The 19,363-nt window shown below is 39.6% G+C and overlaps 2 protein-coding genes across 2 annotated transcripts; both read left to right on the top strand.

Moving 5' to 3' along the window:
* The first annotated feature begins 7,604 nt into the window (after positions 1-7,604).
* mrpl53 (mitochondrial ribosomal protein L53) lies at positions 7,605-10,951 on the top strand. Its single transcript, XM_083900236.1, has 3 exons — positions 7,605-7,711; positions 9,572-9,684; positions 10,779-10,951. Exons 1-3 carry the CDS (start codon positions 7,617-7,619, stop codon positions 10,895-10,897), a joined length of 327 nt encoding a protein of 108 aa, XP_083756362.1. The 5' UTR covers positions 7,605-7,616; the 3' UTR covers positions 10,898-10,951.
* Positions 10,952-12,354: 1,403 nt separating this feature from the next.
* On the top strand, positions 12,355-14,131 carry fabp4a (fatty acid binding protein 4a). Its single transcript, XM_083900327.1, has 4 exons — positions 12,355-12,514; positions 12,631-12,806; positions 12,971-13,072; positions 13,865-14,131. Exons 1-4 carry the CDS (start codon positions 12,442-12,444, stop codon positions 13,916-13,918), a joined length of 405 nt encoding a protein of 134 aa, XP_083756453.1. The 5' UTR covers positions 12,355-12,441; the 3' UTR covers positions 13,919-14,131.
* The last annotated feature ends 5,232 nt before the right edge of the window (positions 14,132-19,363 follow it).

Below are 19,363 nucleotides of genomic sequence, written 5' to 3'. Positions count from 1 at the left end.
AGCGTGTCACGGAGCATTTGTCACACCGATGATGTGCCCCCTTAGCTTCGCCAAAGACACAGTCCATGTGCACATAACCACTTCATTATAAACACAACGCGATGACACGAGGCTGAGCATTCAAGTCATTTCATTTTCCACGCACTGCAACAACTGTAAAACACAGTGAATAATAGCGTGTGTGTTATCGCTGCTGTGACCTTGGCAAAAAAAAAGAGCTTCTTTTAGTAAAAGGTCACGAATGCAACATGTAATGACAAAAGGTACATACATGGGTATTATTTGTCCACTGTGTTCCTGTTAAAAAATGCCGGGGGGGGGGGGGGGGGGGGGGTTGTAGGAATGAATACCGACCTCATTAATGTTTAACACATGACACGAGGAAGTGTGCAAAGAGAGGCAAATTACATTCGCTGAAATGAATGTCAACTTTTGTGAAAGCCAGACTGCTGCAGGGGAGACGGACGACTGAACAGCTCCTATTCAACAACTGAACACATCAGCACTGGAGTGTGTGTCTGTGTGTCTGTGTGTGTGTGTGTGTGTGTGTGTGTGTACAGAGAGATGTTGCGAGGGCAAAAGAGAGAACTTGAGGAGAAGTGACAAGAGTGTGAAAAGAGGGTGTTTATTTATTTGGCAGGTCAGCAAGAGACAAAAATGCTTTTTTACAGTCACACAGAAAATGTGCATGCGTGTGTGTGTGTGTGTGTGTGTGTGTGTGTGTGTGTGTGTGAAGATGAAATATGCACATACAGTAGATGTGTTTATCCATGCACACACACATATAAGGCAGCTTTAAGCTATACAGTATATGCTATAGGAGAAGAGAGAGAGCTCATGGACGTGTCAGTGTCAGTGAGGACAGTGCTGTTTCTGCATGTCTGAGGTTATATCAACGGGGGTCAACAACATGCACACATGACCATCTGTGCATCACATGGACCAAATGTACATGTTTCGGCTTTTGAAATGTGAGGGTTTTTTTGCTCCGTATAACAAAGAAATCATAAAAAACTGAATTATTTCTGGTTTGTGGACAAAAACAAGACATTTGAGAACACCATCGATTCCAATTTTGAGGAACACTGATGAGCAATTTATGGACCAAAAGGTGACTCGATCAGTCGATAAAATGATAGCTGCAGCTCTACATGCATTTGACTGAATTTCCCTTGAAAATACAGGGATTTTTGGGGGATTTTCACGTGAAGAACAATGTCTTGTCCAGCCATATTTAAAGGAGTGTTAAGCTAACCTCACTATCACAGATTAAAACCCAACAATATCAAAGGAATTGTACAGGTTGTGGTCATAATAATCTGAAGGCTGTGTTTAAACTAATTATCTGTTTTGTTTTGTTTTGTTTTGTTCTATGTTGTGACTTCCAATGTTTTGGCATTTTCACTTTCCTTTTCTATTTTCTGCATAGAATATTTCAGAAAGAACTTAACTGCATTAATAGCTTAGTTCCTTTAGGCATTACACCGTCATACCATAATGTCACTGTCAACTGAAATCGACAGCTCAACAATAAGTACATGCAAAATGTAGCTGCCATTTCACTGTTTAGACAAGTTCAGTGTGTTTGGTGCATACAGCCCCAATATTATACATGAAAGTGGAGCTAACGATGCAGCAGCACACCTGATAGATGACTGAACACTAGGCTGTCAACCATGAAACACACATTTCACTGTAAATAACAGTTGAATGTTGAATGTGCATCATCATCATCATCATCATCATCATCATCATCGTGTTTGATGTGAACAGGAAACACGCGACGTCTTTGCAGAAAGGCAACAAGTCCCTGCAGCAGCAGCAGGAGCAGCCTGACTGTCACATTACTGCTTCACAGTCAGCCCACAGAGACAGAGGCTGCTGCTGCTGCTGCAGTCTCAACTATACATGCTCAAGTTTCCCCAATGCACCTCTCCCCACACACACACACACACACACACACGAAATACACAAAAAACACCCACTCTTATTCTCACACAGCTGCCGCACCCGCATGGTAAATAAACAACCGCATCACAACTTTTACCCACACACACACACACACAGACAGACACACATACACACATGTGGAGGAATGAAGCGAGGACTTACCAGAGAGAGTGAGAGAGCGAGAGGGCGCGAGGACAGTCCAGAATCAGCCAGCGTTCAGCTGCTGTGTGCACAGAAAGTGTTTGTATGTGTGCACTCGTGTATCTTCCGCTGCCACGGGAAACATGTGAAGACTGAAGGAACGACGTGTTCTCGCACACAGACCCGCTGCTGCTGCTGCTGCTGTTTCTGCTGCTGTTTCTGCTGCTGCTGCTCACTTCTGCGCGCACATTTCTGTTCTCTGACACACCGAGATGTTCACTTCAGTCTGACTGTGTGTGTGTGTGAGAGAGAGAGAGAGAGAGAGGAGGAGGAGGAGAGGGGAGGGAGGAGGTGGGAGGAGAAGGAGGAGGGGGAGGAGTGTCGCTGCTGAGCAGCCGCGCTAAACCTCATGGGAAATGAAGTCCACGCATTCCAATATCCTGCGCTTGCCTTTTAAAGGTCCAGTGTGTAACGTTTATGAGGGTTTATCGTATCTCACTCCGGGTCCTGGGGAGCCACTGCATGTCCTCCATGTTTTAGTTTAGTGTTTCCCTGCTTCAACACACCTGATTCTAATAAATGGCTCGTTATCAGGCTTCAGCAGTGCTCACTGACGAGCTGACCATTTGAATCAGGTGTGTTTGAGCAGGCAGAGGCGCAGCTTGTGAACAGGCAAGGCAGGCGACTGCTTGGGGCCCCGAGCTGATAGGGGGGCCCCCCGACACTCGGAGCCTGAGGGCTATTTTTACTGAAATGTGCAGTGACCAGCCGCCTCCCCGCCCCCCCTTAAAAAACAATGGGCAATTTGCAATGACATCTCAATAGGAAACCTCCCTAAAGGGGCCCCACCTCACTTTAACCTCCGTGAAGTTATCGTTCTGTTGTTGGAAAAGGAAGAGGATTATTTGCAGTGTAATGCATATCTTTTTTACTCAGTTTATATATGTATTTTATTGTTCTATACATTTATATTGTTTTATAATGTGGGTACTTTACAGTGTATTGTATTTTTTCACTAAGTTTATATAGTTTTTTTTTTAAAGCTATTTACAGTATTTTATTGTTCTTTACATTTATATTTTCACATACTTTTTAATTACAAGGTTTTCCCATGTTATTTCATTCATATTGAATTTTGATGAACACTGGTTGGAAGGAAGGGCCCCCTGGGAATTTTCGCCTAGGGCCCCTACAGACTCTAGAATCGCCTCTGTGAGCAGGGAAACATGGTTTATTGGCAGGTAAGATTGAATGAATGAGTATTATTTCGAACATGTAAACAGTAGTAAATTAAAAGAAAAGAAAGTGCCAGCCCTTCACAGACATCATGTTTATGGTGGTGTTTGCACCATTTATTTACCAGTTAGCCCCGTTAGCTGCATTAGCTTGTTTAGCGTTGTTAGCACGCCTAAAGTCGAACTGGAGCGGTCTGTTTATTCAACGAAAAAGAACAGCGCTACGAATAACCAGCGTACCTGTGTACTGCGTATGTGTGCCTCTGTTTTTAAACTTTAGCGTTACTTTAGAGACTCATTTTAACAATCCGGAGTCACGTAAACATGACGTCACTCGCGTCTTTTTCCGGTCAGTCGTCATGGAAACGTGTCATGCGTTAACGTTGACGCCCTTAACGCACCCAGCTCTAAATAAAACACTTATGTTGTTCAAAATCAAGCCAAATGAACTAATCAATCATCTTTATTTTTAACAGCATACAGGATAAACCCAAGAGGACAAATGACTACATAAATACAAAATAAACACCCAGTTATACATTTTGTTAACATCATGTTTGCTGGTAAACAACTGACCAATCAGACTTGTGTGCTGCTGATGTTGTGACAATAAAAACACACAAATGCTAATGCAAAAGCTAGGACTGATATTTTATATTTTTTAACAGTCTGTATTTATACCACACTTTTCCAGTCTTGATGACCACTCCAAAAAAAAAGATCCCATGTTATTTTCAGATTTGTGTGTGTGAGAGTTGTGTGCAAAAACATTAAACTTTCGGCAAGATCCTTCCTTTATAGAGGCCTCCATCTTGTATCTGGTTGTTGTATTTTATAGTAGCTTTATCTCTGCTGCAACTTTTCCCACTAGTATGACCCATATATGATATTTTGTTTTAAATTTTATAGCTGCTGACTATACAGCACATATGGGATCATAAAGATACCACTGAACCTTGAGCCAGTTCAACGAGAATATTATGTATGTCCACTTGTTTTTACAGTGAGAGAAATAACAATTCACTTTTACTGACGCTATTTCATATCATTTCACACCAAAATGAACAGAATCTTCGGACATACTGTCAATAGTAAGATACGAGCTATTTCTGAGCTGCCAGGAGAATTTATGGCAAAAATGGAATGAATCCATCGCTACTACAAGAGCGACTTCCTGTCGTGTGAATTTGTCTCGAGAGGCTCACACCTTTTCTGCAGCAGCACATGCGCTGGTATTTCCTCAGGAATCCTCCTGACGATAATACACACATTGTTTCTCAAGCTGCATATTTAGATCCATATATAACCTCAACCTTCATAAGTAGCTCATATACATGGGTTCACACATACAGTGGGTGTCACTAGTGTGAAGAACAGATGTACATAAAGTGTTAAACAGTGTTAGTGTCTCTACACTATAATTCTCCTTGAATGGGTGGTTTTACAGTCATAACTTGTTGTTGTGCTCACAGTAGGTGAAACCCTGCACCAAGACAATACCATTTTTTTTTTCCTTTGAGGTCAACCATCCCCCCCCCGAGCATTCATTGTTTCCCAGCGTCCTTTCCCCCACCGTCTTATTAATGGCCATACAGTAACAGTACAACATAAATTAGTGTGTGTGAGGGTGTGGGGTGTGTATAGGAAATGCTTTTGCCTCTCAGTAGCGGCCGTGCGTCTATATTTAGAGAGCCTCTGTGCCTCCTCTGTCTCCCTGTCGCAGGCTGGCTCGGATTGTCGGCCTTTCAGGAAAGAGACTTGAGGCGGGCGTCGGGAGTTTGGATGAACTGCACGAGCTCGGGGTGTGTTAATGAAGTGAGGATAACGCGTTTGTTTGTCACATGGCCCTGAAAACACTGAGACTATAAATACACTGCAAAAAAAAAGAAAAAAATATGTACAGAGCTCCAGGAAGTGCAAACATAGAACTATAGAGTGTTTGCCAGATGGATTCATTCCTGTGTGTGCCTCCTGTTTTTATCTTAAATCAAGGAGTTTGTGAAAAGAAAATAATATCTGAAATCTATTATTATTAATCCACAGAGGAAATAGAGACACATACACACCCACAGTGAAACACACGTCCTAGTGAAATCTCTTTGCAAAATTATTCTACAATGACTGTTTTAATTCTTTAAACTCTTGTCTTCTCATTTCCCAGAAACAATTAATGTCATAATTGAATTTGACTGGAGTTCTAACGCTGTCAAAATTCAAATGTGCTTCCGTATCTGACCTGTCTCTGTTCTTTAGAGTGGAGACAGCAGCAGCAGCAGCAGCAGCAGTGGCTGGGTACCGCTTTGCATCCTCCTCGTCTATTTGATTATGAGATGTGTGTTTGATTGTCTGTTTGATGAGCGGCACCTCCTTTATTGACTCACTCAGTGACTGACAGACCCCCTGCTGTACTCTATTCACTCGCTTTTCTTCCTGATGATTACAGGAAGGTGCCGCAGTAAAAGTTACTCTCTGAGCTTCCATGAATGAGCTTTGTCTCTTTGTGGAACGGACATCACTGTTTACAAGCACTCACAGGCCGCTTTATTAGGTACACTTGACACATAGAGCTGGGGACACGCTACACAACTCTCGCAGTATTTATTGATTTTGAAAAGACTTGGAGTTCATACTAAAGGACTGGTTTCAGCACATTTTTTCGATTATTAGAGTGTCCATTTCTGCGTCCATTTCCTGTGTCCCACCTGCTCTTCCTCATTGGCTCCTGGCAGCATGTGTTTGCAGCTGAGTCTTTAATCGGCACACACTACCCGACTGTGTCCAGAGTCGGCTCAAAAATGACAACATGTTTGATTGACTGCGGGTCTGAAGTCGGGTCGGGTCTGTTACTGTCACACACTTGTCAATTTGAGTCTTTTCTCCTCGCACACTAACAGATATCTGTGCCAACGAGCCATGTGACCGTCCCCCAGCTTGTGCCGACTGGTGCAGACTCTGCCAAACTATGAATTGTGGGTAAAATTGGGCAAAAAAATCTTGTTGTAGTGTGATCAGGTTAAGAAAGTATCAGTGTGGTCTTCTGACAGTCTTTGCCAAAGGTCAAAGGAGAATTAGAATCAAAGTCTCTTTTGAACTTCAGCACGTTGTCTTGTCCAAATCTACTGACCTAAATGCATTAAGCTGCTGCCAGCTGATGATGCTGGATGTTAACAAGCAGTTGAACAGATGTACCTAATATAGTGGACATTGAGTGTACATCTAAATGAGTTGCATTTAAATTTACCCAAAGAAAGTATTTGCGATATCAATTTATGACTTGACACCTGGCATTTGGTTGTAGACCACTGACATCTACGTATAAACCACAGTGGTGGCGAGTACCCAAACCACGATGATGTAAATGTGACGAGAAAGAGTGAGAGGCGTTGTTTCTAACACAGAACCCACAAACAAAAAAAACACACACACCAGCGACCACAATGATATCACAATTTTACAGGTTTATTAAAAGCATCATGATGTTTGTGAGAAGCCACATTAGCTGAGAGAACCTGGCCCAATATGCTGGAACTTTTTGTACAGCATCCACATAAACACTCATACGTCATACGTCCATCATGCACCTGCAGCTCATTACACACACACACACTAATAGAGAGGCAGGGAAAGTATGACGACACCCTCATTTGAAAAGTAGACGTCTCTCCGCACAATTAACTTTGATTACACAACAGGAATGCTAAAGGTACTTGTTAAATATGTAAATAAAAATGTCCCAACACCCGGCCTGGAACATAAGGCTCAGAGCATCGCAGCCAATACATGTAATAGCAAACCTCTGACAATGTGAGGGATTTTAAATGTTATTATAATAATTATTATTGTTATTAGTAGTAGTAGTATTATCATTATTGTTATTATTTATATTCTTATTCTTATTCTTATTCTTATTCTTAATAATAATAAACTTGACTGCTGAACTCATTAACATTTTTAATGGCCGGCTTTAATTTCTTCAAGTTTTTATTTGTTAATGTATTCTTTTTTTTATGTAATATTTCATATATGTATACTATTTCATTTATGGTCTTCCAAAATTTCAAAAGCATGTGTTATTGTTATTATAAAAATTCACTGTTGGTCAGGTGACACTTTTCATTAGAACTATGAAAACTAAAACTATGTAACATGTATGTACATGTTCGTCTGTCACTCGTCATCATCACCCTGTTGTTGTTGTTATTATTATTAATAATCCTCTCGCGCCCCCTCGTGGCTCAAACGGGCATCACTCCCTGTGGAGGTCAGAGGTCACTGAGAGTCGGAACAAACATGGCTGCCTCCAGGAAAGCGTCCATGGTGCTGAAGGCTGTGAAGAAGATATCGGTTCAGTTTTGTCCGTTTGAGTCCAACGTTCGCTCCACACGGTAAGACATGTGTGCGCGTGTTTGCTGCGCGTGCTGTGACGTCATTTGGTTTCGGCTGCACTGCGGATAGACGACAGTAAACCTATGTGTGTGTGTGTGTGTTCAAACAGCAGCGAACACAAGCCTTCATTCACATTTAAACATTAATAACGGGTTTGACTGAAAAAATAATATTAGACTATAAACAGTTACATACACGTGTAAAGAGTGTATGTTCACATGAGCAGCGCGGAGGTTTCTCTATCCTGTATCTGTGTTGTTAGCTAGCTAGCTAGTTGGTGGTGCTTTATTGCAGCTGATACCCGGAATGTATCATGGACTAGCTTCTTCTGTAGGTCAACGACTAATTGCTTAGTCACTTATTGGTAGAATTTACATTTGTTTGTTTGTTTTTGTTTTTATTGCTGCTTGTTGGTTGTTGCCTCTGGTATCAGCTGAAAACAAAATTGTCCACATTGGGATAGATCAGGGGTCTGTAACCTTTACTATGAAAAGAACCATTTTTGTCCCCCCTCCACCCGAATAAAATTAATCTGGAGCCACAAAACCTATGTCAATCATGAAATTAAATCATCAAATCATAAATAAGTTTTTTAGACAGATATACTTTATACAAAATAATGAGTTTGTTGCATTAAGAACTACAAAAATAAAACTGCTGACATTTCATTGCTGTGTATAGTCAATATTTTATAAAGTGGAGAAAAAAAAACTACTTTGGAATAAAACACAGAATTCCATTGTTTGTGGAAATGAATGAAATTAAAGGTAACTCACTTACATATAGATAATGCAATATTTGGAGTACAGTACAGACAGGACATTGGATGTGATGCTCAAAATATTAAAACTATTTTATTACCTTGATTTCTAAATAAGAGGTGTTCCCCTTGAAATAAAAGAATGAATATGAAATAAAAATACACTTTTTTAAAATTCAAAGTTAATAAAAATGAGCCACCACTGAAGGGTTTAAGCCACATATGGCTCCAGAACTGCAGGTTGCAGACCCGTGAGATAGATGAAGTCTGAATCTGAATATGTACTGTTCAAATAAGTGTTTAAAAGTATCACAACAATATCATATAGATACTAGTCAAAATCACTGGATCCTTTATTGGAAAGATAAAAAATATGTAAAATCCAATCCCTACCAAAACATCATATATATATATATATATATATATATATATATATATATATATATATATATATATATATATATATATATATATATATATTTTTTTTTTACATGCTTCACTATACACACAGAGTAAAAATGTAAATAAAACTCAGCAATAGCATTTCATGCTGAGTTATTTGATCATTACGGGAGTGGAATATTTGTTACACAGTTGTAGAATTATGTCTTTGAAATGATGTGAAATGGCACAAATGTCTAAAATTGCTGGAAAGATGTGCCGATAGGGGGAGTACTTGGGCCGATACCGATATACATTTCTCGATACATACTTTTTCCCAAATACAGAGGTCATGCAGTGATATTGACAATTGTCAATTTAAAATATCTTTATTGTGCAAAATAATATCAGTAGGGGGCACTAGCATGGAAGTAAAATAGGTTGCAGCCTTTCCAGCTTACTCTTTTAGTCATCAGTGATATCGGCAGATCATCTCTCATCCCTATTTTAAACAACTTTATTGTAAGAAACTTGTTAATGTTGGATATCTGAAGGCAACTATACAAAGCAATAAGTTAATGAATTATTAACATGTAAAACGAAATCCTCTATAAATGAAAAACAAATACAGTGTATGTAAGTATGGAACTTAAAATGTTTACTAAATCATTTTCTGTCGGGAATAATCCATCACAAAATGTCCTTCTTGCTCCCACAGAGAGTTTCTGGCTGCAGTGGGCTCTGAGAAGGCCAGGTCCACCAACATAAACTGTGAGGTCGTATCCACGGTGAAACATGACAAGTCTGAACCTGTCGTGGATGTTACTTATGGTACGTATTATGTGATCATACAGGTACATCATGTAGGTGATGATATTCACAGTTTGACACTGCACCTAATTTCTGAGATTTAGTAATGATTTGAGAGCCATCCAAAAATGACAAATAATAAAAATGTTCTCAAAAATGAAACCCTAATATCACAGAAAGCACGATTATATCTTTTAAAAGGTGGTTTTAATGGGTTTAATTTTTGTCCTTTATGACTTAAGAGGGTAGTACATTTTAAATATGATGCTACACGAAACTAATAATGGATCAAAAAAAACAATATTCTGGCTAATCTTTGACATATTCAAGACTGATTTTTTTAAAAGTATGTAACATAACACAATTTGTTTGTGTTTTATTTATAATAATAATATTAGCATCATGTAAGCAAACTGGAATTTTATAGCAGTTCTTAGAAGTGGACATTTTTGTCCTCAATGACCTAAGAAGGGAGTAAACTTTAAATCTGATGCTACTTAAAAACAAATAATATATATATATTATAATATATAATGACATGCTCAAGACTGTCCCCCAGCCACTAAACATTATATGTTATATGGAATATATATATATATATTTTTTTTTTCTTAAAATAACAACATTGCTGTATCAAACTGGCATTTAAAGGGTTAAAATGCTCAAAATGATTGCATGTTAAATCGTTTGGAGCATGGTGGAAGTTGATTAAGAGAGATTTATGCCGAAGAAAACGCATGCAAAATAAATTCATAAATATGAATCTGTTATGCTTTTACAGCTGTTTTTGGAAGTAGACACTTTTGCCCTCTAATGACTTAACAGTACGGTAAAAAAAATAATATGACAGTGTTGATCACTGGTGCGCGTGAGTCGACAGGAAAGAGGATGATTACTCCCACACATGCACACATTATTAAATGAGGTACTCACCAAAAGCAGAAATGTGGGCCACAGGTCAGCTGAACATTGTGTGGAAGAATCACAAGCATTATTTGAATGTTGTTCATAGTGAACTTTTGCACTTACACACGCACGCACATACACACACACACACAGATCATGTTGACGTCATGACTCCTTTTCTTTTGTGTCTTTGTGTTTCTTTGCTGCAGTTGATGGGGAGAGGCTGGTGATGAAGGGCGCACATCTGACCAGCGTCGAGATGCTGAGTGCGTTTCAGTCACGGTGCACAGCCAAGGACGGCCAAGGAAAACCTGCAGCAAAGAAGTGATGACATTTGACCTGTGTTCTATTTAAACTCTGTACATTTGTAATAAAAGTAGCTGATTGATTTGTTGAGGCCTTGTTTTTATCTTTTGATTCACTGGAGCTAATGCACAACAATGATTTGGACATCATGATACTTAATGTTGCTCATTTTTATCTACTTTTATTCACTTGTTTCAGATTTCTGTCAACATGAACTTTGCTACAGTCAAGTTTAATAGGCAAACAAAACAAAACACACAGAAAAAAGCCAATAGAGTCACTGCACCCTCAGACTGTATTATGAAACTAACAGAAATTATCACAGAGTGCTATGAGGCAGTAGTTTTTAACACCCATATACATGTAAATTATCCTTAAATATATGTTTTGATTACAGCTATCAATGTAAATGTGTTTCCTGATATATATAAAAAAAACTCCCTTCTAGCTTTTTGGGAAAATTTGGCAAGTTGTGACCTTTGGCACAGCTGACATGTAATTTGGCGCAGAGGTTTGAATGCAGCCTCACTGAAAAGACACACACACACACAATCCCTTTCACCCAGTTATGTTGTCACCAACAGTGAATTTCCTCAGTCTGGATTTAGTAAAGTTGATTATTATGTTATATTAGAGTCTGAAAATTAAATTCATAAATCATTTACACACTCGGCAATGTCTTCAATTGGACCTATATTATGAGTAGAGAAGGATTCATACGTTATAAGCGATAAATATAAAGTGTTTATTCCATTATAACTGAAAATAATATAATTCAAAATGACCTGTAGACTGTAAGAACACAGGTCTCAAGATTGTTATCGTCATTCATCATTTTGCATCGCAAACACATTTATTTATTGCGTAGATTCACACATTGTTCCTTATCAAAACAGACGCTTTTATTTTGAAATATTGCAGGAAAAAACATTGTTGTGATATAATTAGTTAATATTGTGATACATTTTTTTGCTAATATCACCCACTCTTGACTGAACAGTTTTTTCCCTCAAAAAGTTTTTATTAAACACTTTGTGTTTGTCAATTATTATGTATTAATCCTTCTCTGTTTATAATATTAGTAGTTATTTCCCTTTTTAGTCTCTTTAATTTGGTATTTTCATGCTTTGATTTATGTTTCATGTATAGGTTTTAATGCTGTGTGTCTGTCATGCTTTTATTTTGAAAAGTACATTGGTCACCTGTGGGTTGTTGTAAAGGGCTGTAGAAATAACGTTAATTACATTTAACATCTGATTTACAAACGTATGAAAGAAATTCAACTAATCAACTTATAAGTTGCAGAAGCACGTGAATAAAAATGTTAAATATGAGATTTTAAAAACTCTCGGCGAGAGAACTGAAGTCTCCGCTGCTGTGACGTGTCAGGCTGCGATTGGCTGTCGCCAGGTCACTGAATGTCGGGCTGTCCGTTTAAAACCGCACTGAGACCGAGTCCACCAGGTTCCCACACACACATTATACACACACTCACACACACATACTCTGGAGGAGAACAGAATCCGGAGTCAGTCCACGCGCTGTTGTTGAGGACACACTGCAAACATGGTTGAGAGTTTTGTTGGGACGTGGAAGATGCTGCAGAGTGAGAACTTTGATGACTACATGAAGGCAATTGGTAAGAGCGTATGGATTATTTAAATTATATATATAAACATATATATATGAATATGAATATATATATATGAAGTTTTTTCTTTTTTTTCTTTTTTTTTGTGATGCTGTTCCCTGCAGGTGTGGGGTTTGCAACCAGGCAGGTGGGGAACCGGACCAAGCCTAATCTGGTCGTGACCGTGGACGAGAAGGGGTCCGTCATCTTGAAGTCTCAGAGCACCTTCAAATCTACTGAGATTAAGTTCCAGCTCAACGAGCCCTTTGATGAGACCACAGCAGACGACAGGAAGACCAGGGTCAGTCTGTCTGTCTGTGTGTGTGTGTGTGTGTGTGTGTGTCTGTCTGTGTGTGTGTGTGTGTGTGTGTGTGTGTGTGTGTGTGTGTGTGTGTGTGTGTGTGTGTGCTCTGATGCATGGACACAGTGTCCTCACAGTCTCTGTCTCTGTTCTGTCCCCTGCAGACCGTGGTCACTCTGGACAACGGCAAACTCGTGCAGAAACAGAGCTGGGACGGCAAAGAAACGAGTATCGAGAGGGAGATCACGGATGGAAAATTGATAGCAGTAAGAACTTTATTTATTTAATTCATTCATTTTATATGTGTTCATGATAAATAAATGACATATCTCATCAGGTAAAATCAGTCAGTTATTTCCCTTTATAACTTATAAAAGGCTTTAATGAGTTTATTGGTCTGCAATCACTGTATTTTATTCTATCTATCTATCTATCTATCTATCTATCTATCTATCTATCTATCTATCTATCTATCTATCTATCTATCTATCTATCTATAAGTGAATGTGCAAACGAAAAATACAAGAATTAAAATAATAGAAAATGTGCTTTTTTTTAATTACATACACATAAGTAGCTCAGTTTAACCTGGAGATATGAACAGAAGAATAAATACCAGATAAAAAATAAAATTGTCTGTCAATATTTTTTTTTTTTACTAGAGTAACTCCTAATGTAACAGTGGGAAAACTTTAAATTCACAAATATAAAAGTATCTTGTTATATTTTAAATAAATTAAAAAGTAAAATACAGTTGTTTTTTTTACTAACTTCCAGAGATAAATGTGTGGATCTGAGATGCACGTCTTATTCCCATAAAAACAAAGGAAGTTGGGATTGAAAAAAAAATAAATAAATGACAAAATAAAAGTTGACGTCAAAGTCACTTCCTTCTAAGAAAATAAAAGCCCTGCACTGCTCTTTACTGTGTTTGGAGAGGGGGAAAAGAAAAAAGGGTGAAACTGCCCTTTAATAATCTATAGTGTATGATAAAGTGGGAATAATGTTACAGAAACATCAAATCTTCATTCTACGTTTCCATCTCTTTTTTTTGACAGAAATGCATTATGGGTGATGTGGTCGCAGTGAGGACGTACGTGAAGGAAGCGTGAAGGCTCCTCTCAGCCTCCTCCTCCTCCTCTCTCCTCTCCTCGACGACAGGCTCAGTTCAATGAGCGCAAAAAAATACAAATGTTCTGCTCACCTCTTCTTTTTCTTTATTTTTCACTGTGTTGCCCCCCAAAAAACAACCCCTGTAACTTCTGTTCTCCAACATTTGGACACATTTTGGTTTCATTTGTTGTGGTGATTTGAATAAAAATGGATGAAAAAAAAATTCTCTTTGCAGTTAAATGTGTTTAATGTCCAAATATAAATAATGACATTACGCTGTACAACACAATGTGAACATACTGCACCGCCTCATCTGAGCAGCTGCTTTTCCTGCACTTTAACAGTTTATTCCCATGCCTCATGATTTGTTCCACGTTGCATCTGTTCTCTCTCTCTCTCTTTATTTTGGTCAGAAGACAAACATGTGAAGGTCAAGAGATAAAAAAAAAACACACTGTGTGTCACTCTGATGATATATGATGTGCACTGGCAGGGGCTCCTTTAAAGAATGTGAACTCTGTTTTAGAAGTATGAAGGCCGTCGTGTCCAGAGTTCACTGAGGAAATGTATCCCGTCTTCCTTTTTGGAGAAGCTGAACATTTCCCATTGCACACTAAGAACACGGAGAGAGGCTCCCTAAGCATTATGGGCCGTCCCTGCAGACGTCACCGCCTTTGGCTGCCGCTCAAATGTGTGTGTGGATTGTGCGTGTGTTTCTGTGTAATGGGTTTGCGGGATTTTTTTTTTTTTTCCAGAGTTGACGGCCACTTTCCCATGACAGGAAAGAGAGACCACAATACTGATTAGAGCTAATGGTCAAAACAGCTGAAACAGGTGGTAACGCGAGCCAGGACTCATGGCTAGGACAATGGTAGTGACAGCAAACCGGACGTGTACAGTATTTGAACTTTTGGGCTGGTGCCAGGTGGATGAGAACATGGTGGTGGATGAATGGCAAAGGTCACTCAAAGGTTTTATAAGTCTGTCATTGGCTGTTTTTAGTGCCTCAAACATTGAAAAAAGACATTTCCTTACAGCTAGTAAAGGGAAATGACTTCAAACGGGCCTTTGCAGCAAGAAGACCTGAGTTCGAGATCTGCTCAGAACAAGGGCCTTTCTCCATGTTCTCCCTTCCTGTTTTATTTTGAAATAATTACTATTTTCAGAGTCGCCTTCCTGTTGTTTCCCTCCCCGCCCTGATGTGTTTCACCTGTTCATCATTATTCCTCCACCTGTGTATTTAGCCTGTGTGTTTCCTGTCGTCTCCTCCGCTGACCAGTAAGTGTCCTTGACCTTATCTCAAGATTAGTAACTCGTATTCTTTTTGACCTCTTTTTGTATCTTGTATCTCGAGACCAGTAAACCAGTAGTGTTTGTTTTTCGAGAAGACCAAATAGTGGCAGAATAATAAAATCCCCCCCTCCTCCCTCAAAAATGCAGCTTTAAGACTCCATTTATATCGTGAACCATGGAAAGAACAAGAGCAGCTCTGCATCAGTCTGACAGCTGCAGGAGTTACAGTCCAGTACCAAAGATAAGCCTCAAGGCTGCAGACCTCCATGTGCCCTTAAAGGTTCACCAGGTTCACTGTGGCAGTGGCTTTTTTCTTCTTCACCATTTTCACTTCCCTTTAACGGTCATCCTTTGTGGGACTCTTTGTCGCTAAGAAAAGTGCTATATCAATAAAGTTTATTGTTATATTATAACCATATTAACACATTTAGGATTTAGGTCATCAAATTGGACCTAAATTCCAAGGATCTACTAAGGAGTCTTTCATCAGTTGATAATATCATGACATATAAGCCTAAATATTTTACTTAAAAAAAAAGTACAACTTTTATCTTGTAAGGGGTCCTTGTTTAGAGAAACACGGATAATGTCTGACTCTGATATATTGTACTAGTGCAGTGTCCGTAGGAAGTATGTATTCCTATAGAGGGAGCTGAAGAAGATTTTTCAGTTATGGTAATGCTGTTTTGTGAGCACAGCTAACAACGCTAATGCTAATCGAAAAAGAAAACATTTGCGTTGTGCCGAATGAAGTTGCACAGTGTTTGTATTATGTTAGCCCTACGCTAATGCTAATCGTAGCCTCGCTAGCTTACCTTTGGAAATGGGTTCGGCAAGTTAGCCGCAAAGCAGTAGCATGCTTGTATTATGAAAGCCCTACACTAAAGCTAATTGTAGCCTCGCTAGCTTACCTTTGGTTTGCCAAGTTAGCCGCAAAGTAGTACCATACTAACGCAAAATAAATATGTGCTCACGTATTGGTGAATGGATGCCTCGTCAACACCATGTTCTGTGGTGAACCGTGTGAAAATGTCTCACCCACCATGAGGAAAGCCTCTTCACGCCCACCTCCCCGCTCAAGACAGCACAGCTGCTGCTGATGAGCCGCTGCCTGCCTGGTGTAGCGTGATAAATGAGTGAAAATTGAAAATCAAGGATGCACACCACCAGGTCATGCTCAACCCATATCCAAAATCTTAGGGCGATCTGACTAACGAACAGAGAGATATGCCTGTCACAGACAGACAGACACACAGATGGAACTTGCTTTATAGATAGATGATGATTACATAAACTCCATGTCCTCCATTTTATAAACTAACTGACACTGAATCTTCAATTTAATACAGTAGTGTTCCCAAAAATCCAAATAGGAAAAAAGAAATACACGATATACAATATACTTTTTCTCTTGTTAGAACACAATGTAACCTCTGTGGACAGTTTAAAAACTGCGTTGTCTTTGTCTCTCTGGATCCAGTGAGTGAAAACACGGTCATTTTCTCACAGCCAGAAAAACGAAAGATCACATCTGCTGCGGATTGACTTACAGGTGCAGTGCTTGTGCACCGCGGGCCTTCCCGTCATTTTGTTTGCATAACTGCGGGGAACAAAAGCACATCATCTTCTCCACCTCCCTGTTTTTTTTGTTTTTTTATATATCCCAGACATCTTGATTTAATGCTCCATTATGTGTCATCGCTAATGTGAAATTTAACTCGGAAAAGTGAAGGTGGAAACCTTGAGGATGACTGAAGAAGATTTACGAGTCTGTCAGTGAGGGCTTTTTAAGCATGTTTAGCTGTTATTCTGTGGATTGGTAGGAGTAAAAAAAACAAAAAACAATACAACCAAGAGCGTGAGGCAGATAGATTCCCCCAGAGCATCTGAAAAAATATTTTAAGGCTCGACAGGATAAGAGAGGGAGGTGTTCCACTGCGGAGGAAAGGTCCTGACCTTCCGCTGCTGCTGCTGCTGCCCACAGCTAATGGAGGTAAACCTTACATCAGTACAGCAGACTGCAAATGAGAGAGTGGTGGACACTCACTGGCAAAAATACATCAGGATGAACAGGAATTACAATAATTCACTGTGGATATTCTTTGTACGGAACAGAAATGGTTGATATTTGACCAGCCATTTTATTAGGTACACCCGTTCACCACTAATCATGGTAGCAAGTCAATAAACTTAGGCATAGATGTTGTCCTGAGCATCTGAATGGGAACTAAAGATGATTTAAACGTGGCTGATTTACACAGAAAATCTTCTCAATAAAGAGTCCAGTGGGTGTATTTTTGTGTTTCTCATGTCACTCAGACAAAGGTATCTTGTGTTGACGCCGGGGATGTTTTTGTGTGCGTCGAGAAACATTATCTCGGACTTGGCTTCAAGAATGAACTCACATCCTTTGACCAAACATCTGGAAAGCTCCACTCGAGCTTGTGTCGCGTTGACACCCTTCCTCCGCTTGTCCTCCGGGTGTCCTCAACTTAAACTGTCAAACACAAACAACCTTTCATGTTTATCAGCGTGGAGCTAAAGATACACCAATAAATTCTCATGCACAGCACACGCAGCTTAGCTATTTTCTTTGCACCAAAATAACACGTTCTAGTAAATCTCTCAAGAGCCATTGATTCAGCTCATTTACACATTCGATATTTATTTGGCTTGAAAACGAAATACTTCCTTAATGGGATGTTTGTAGCCTCATGCTGAGGAACTAACTGTAACTAACTGTCATTCACGAACATCTAAATCTGAGAGCACAATCTGGATTATTCCAGCCAAAGAATGTTAATAACAAACATTATGTTGTTTTCCTCCGCACATCTGAGGAATTGTGAAGATAAGTAAAATGAGACAGATAAGAGTGTCATAGATGACAGAGGCTGTCCTTGATGATAACAATTTTAACTCATTTGTGTGTCTGGGACTAAATTCTTTTGGCTTGTGTTGCCTTTTATATGTGTACTTAATACAAGGGGCCTTGCTTTACAAAGGCTGCCCTCTTTGACGCCATGTTTCTACAGCTAAATTAGGCAGAACGTGGCTTTCATGTTTTGAAAAAACGAAAGAATGGCTAATGTTTACACACTGGACATTTTAGTCTTTATTTAACCAGGAAGTCCATGACCATAACACCGCTTCAGAAATGATACAACAGGCAAAAGTATCAAATGGACTCATTTAAATTCACAAAGAGCCACAGAAAGAGGTTGGTGCAGTGGTTAGCACTCACAACACCTGTGTTCATGACGCTGGTTGGAAAATGGGAGTTTCTGCATGGAGTTTGCATGTTTCTCCCCGTGTGTGGGTTTTCTGGTGTCCTCCCACAGTCAGAAAACATGCAGATTTGTGGATTAGGCAAATTGTACGCTCTAAATTTGTGTGTTGTGTCCCTGTGATGGACTGACGACCTGTACCTCGCCTATCGCCCTATGTCATCTGGGATTGGCACCGTCAATCGACGTTTCTCTCGTGGTTTGCGGTATCATTTAAACGTTTTCAGAGAGGGAAAAAGCCAAAAACAGATTAAAATCCCTAAAAAACGTCAACCTCCATATCTCACCGTGTCCAGGAGGTTCCACTGTGCAGATAATCCTTCCACATGCCCATTGTACATTCATCAGGTTTACCTCGACAGAGCAGCCATGCAGGATCAGTCTCCGGGGGCAACCAAACAGCTGGGCAGAAATATGTCAGATGAGGCCCTTGCAGAACTGCAGGGGAGGCTGGTTGCCATGCAACGAGCAGCTCTCTCTCTCTCTCTCTCTCTCCTCTGTACCTCACAACCCATGGCAGTCATAATACTTCAGAATGAACTCAGATTTCCTCAATCAGTGTCTGAATGTTATGCAACTTGTGGCCTGTCTGGTCACACAGAGGCAGACTGTTCCACTCTTTTGATTAAGGGGGTTGAATATTTGGATTCTCTGTTTTAAGATGCAACAAATCAATCCATCGATCCGCTTTATCGTCAGTTTTGTGTAAGTTTACAGAGGTTGCTGGAGTTTGAAGTGGAGATAATCGAACTAAAGAGGTGTAGCGTGATTTATCTTGGGGGTGTGTTTTTTTTTTTTTTTCAATACTATTTGTGGGGGTGGGAGCGTGAGGGACTGATAATCTGGGAAGTCGTTCAAAGGTCT

This window comes from Microchirus variegatus, assembly GCF_963457635.1.
Source record: "Microchirus variegatus genome assembly, chromosome: 13".
Classification (NCBI taxonomy): Eukaryota; Metazoa; Chordata; class Actinopteri; order Pleuronectiformes; family Soleidae; genus Microchirus; species Microchirus variegatus.
The sequence above is the reverse complement of the archived record's forward strand: the minus strand, read 5'-3'. Positions and strand labels throughout refer to the sequence as shown.

Excerpts from the sequence above, each read along its gene's own strand:
- mrpl53 (XM_083900236.1), top strand. The coding sequence starts at position 7,617 with ATGGCTGCCTCCAGGAAAGCGTCCATGGTGCTGAAGGCTGTGAAGAAG. Across the intron at positions 7,712-9,571 it reads TCCAACGTTCGCTCCACACG|AGAGTTTCTGGCTGCAGTGG; the intron begins GTAAGACATGTG and ends TTGCTCCCACAG. Across the intron at positions 9,685-10,778 it reads TGTCGTGGATGTTACTTATG|TTGATGGGGAGAGGCTGGTG; the intron begins GTACGTATTATG and ends TCTTTGCTGCAG.
- fabp4a (XM_083900327.1), top strand. The coding sequence starts at position 12,442 with ATGGTTGAGAGTTTTGTTGGGACGTGGAAGATGCTGCAGAGTGAGAAC. Across the intron at positions 12,515-12,630 it reads TGACTACATGAAGGCAATTG|GTGTGGGGTTTGCAACCAGG; the intron begins GTAAGAGCGTAT and ends TGTTCCCTGCAG. Across the intron at positions 12,807-12,970 it reads CAGACGACAGGAAGACCAGG|ACCGTGGTCACTCTGGACAA; the intron begins GTCAGTCTGTCT and ends TGTCCCCTGCAG.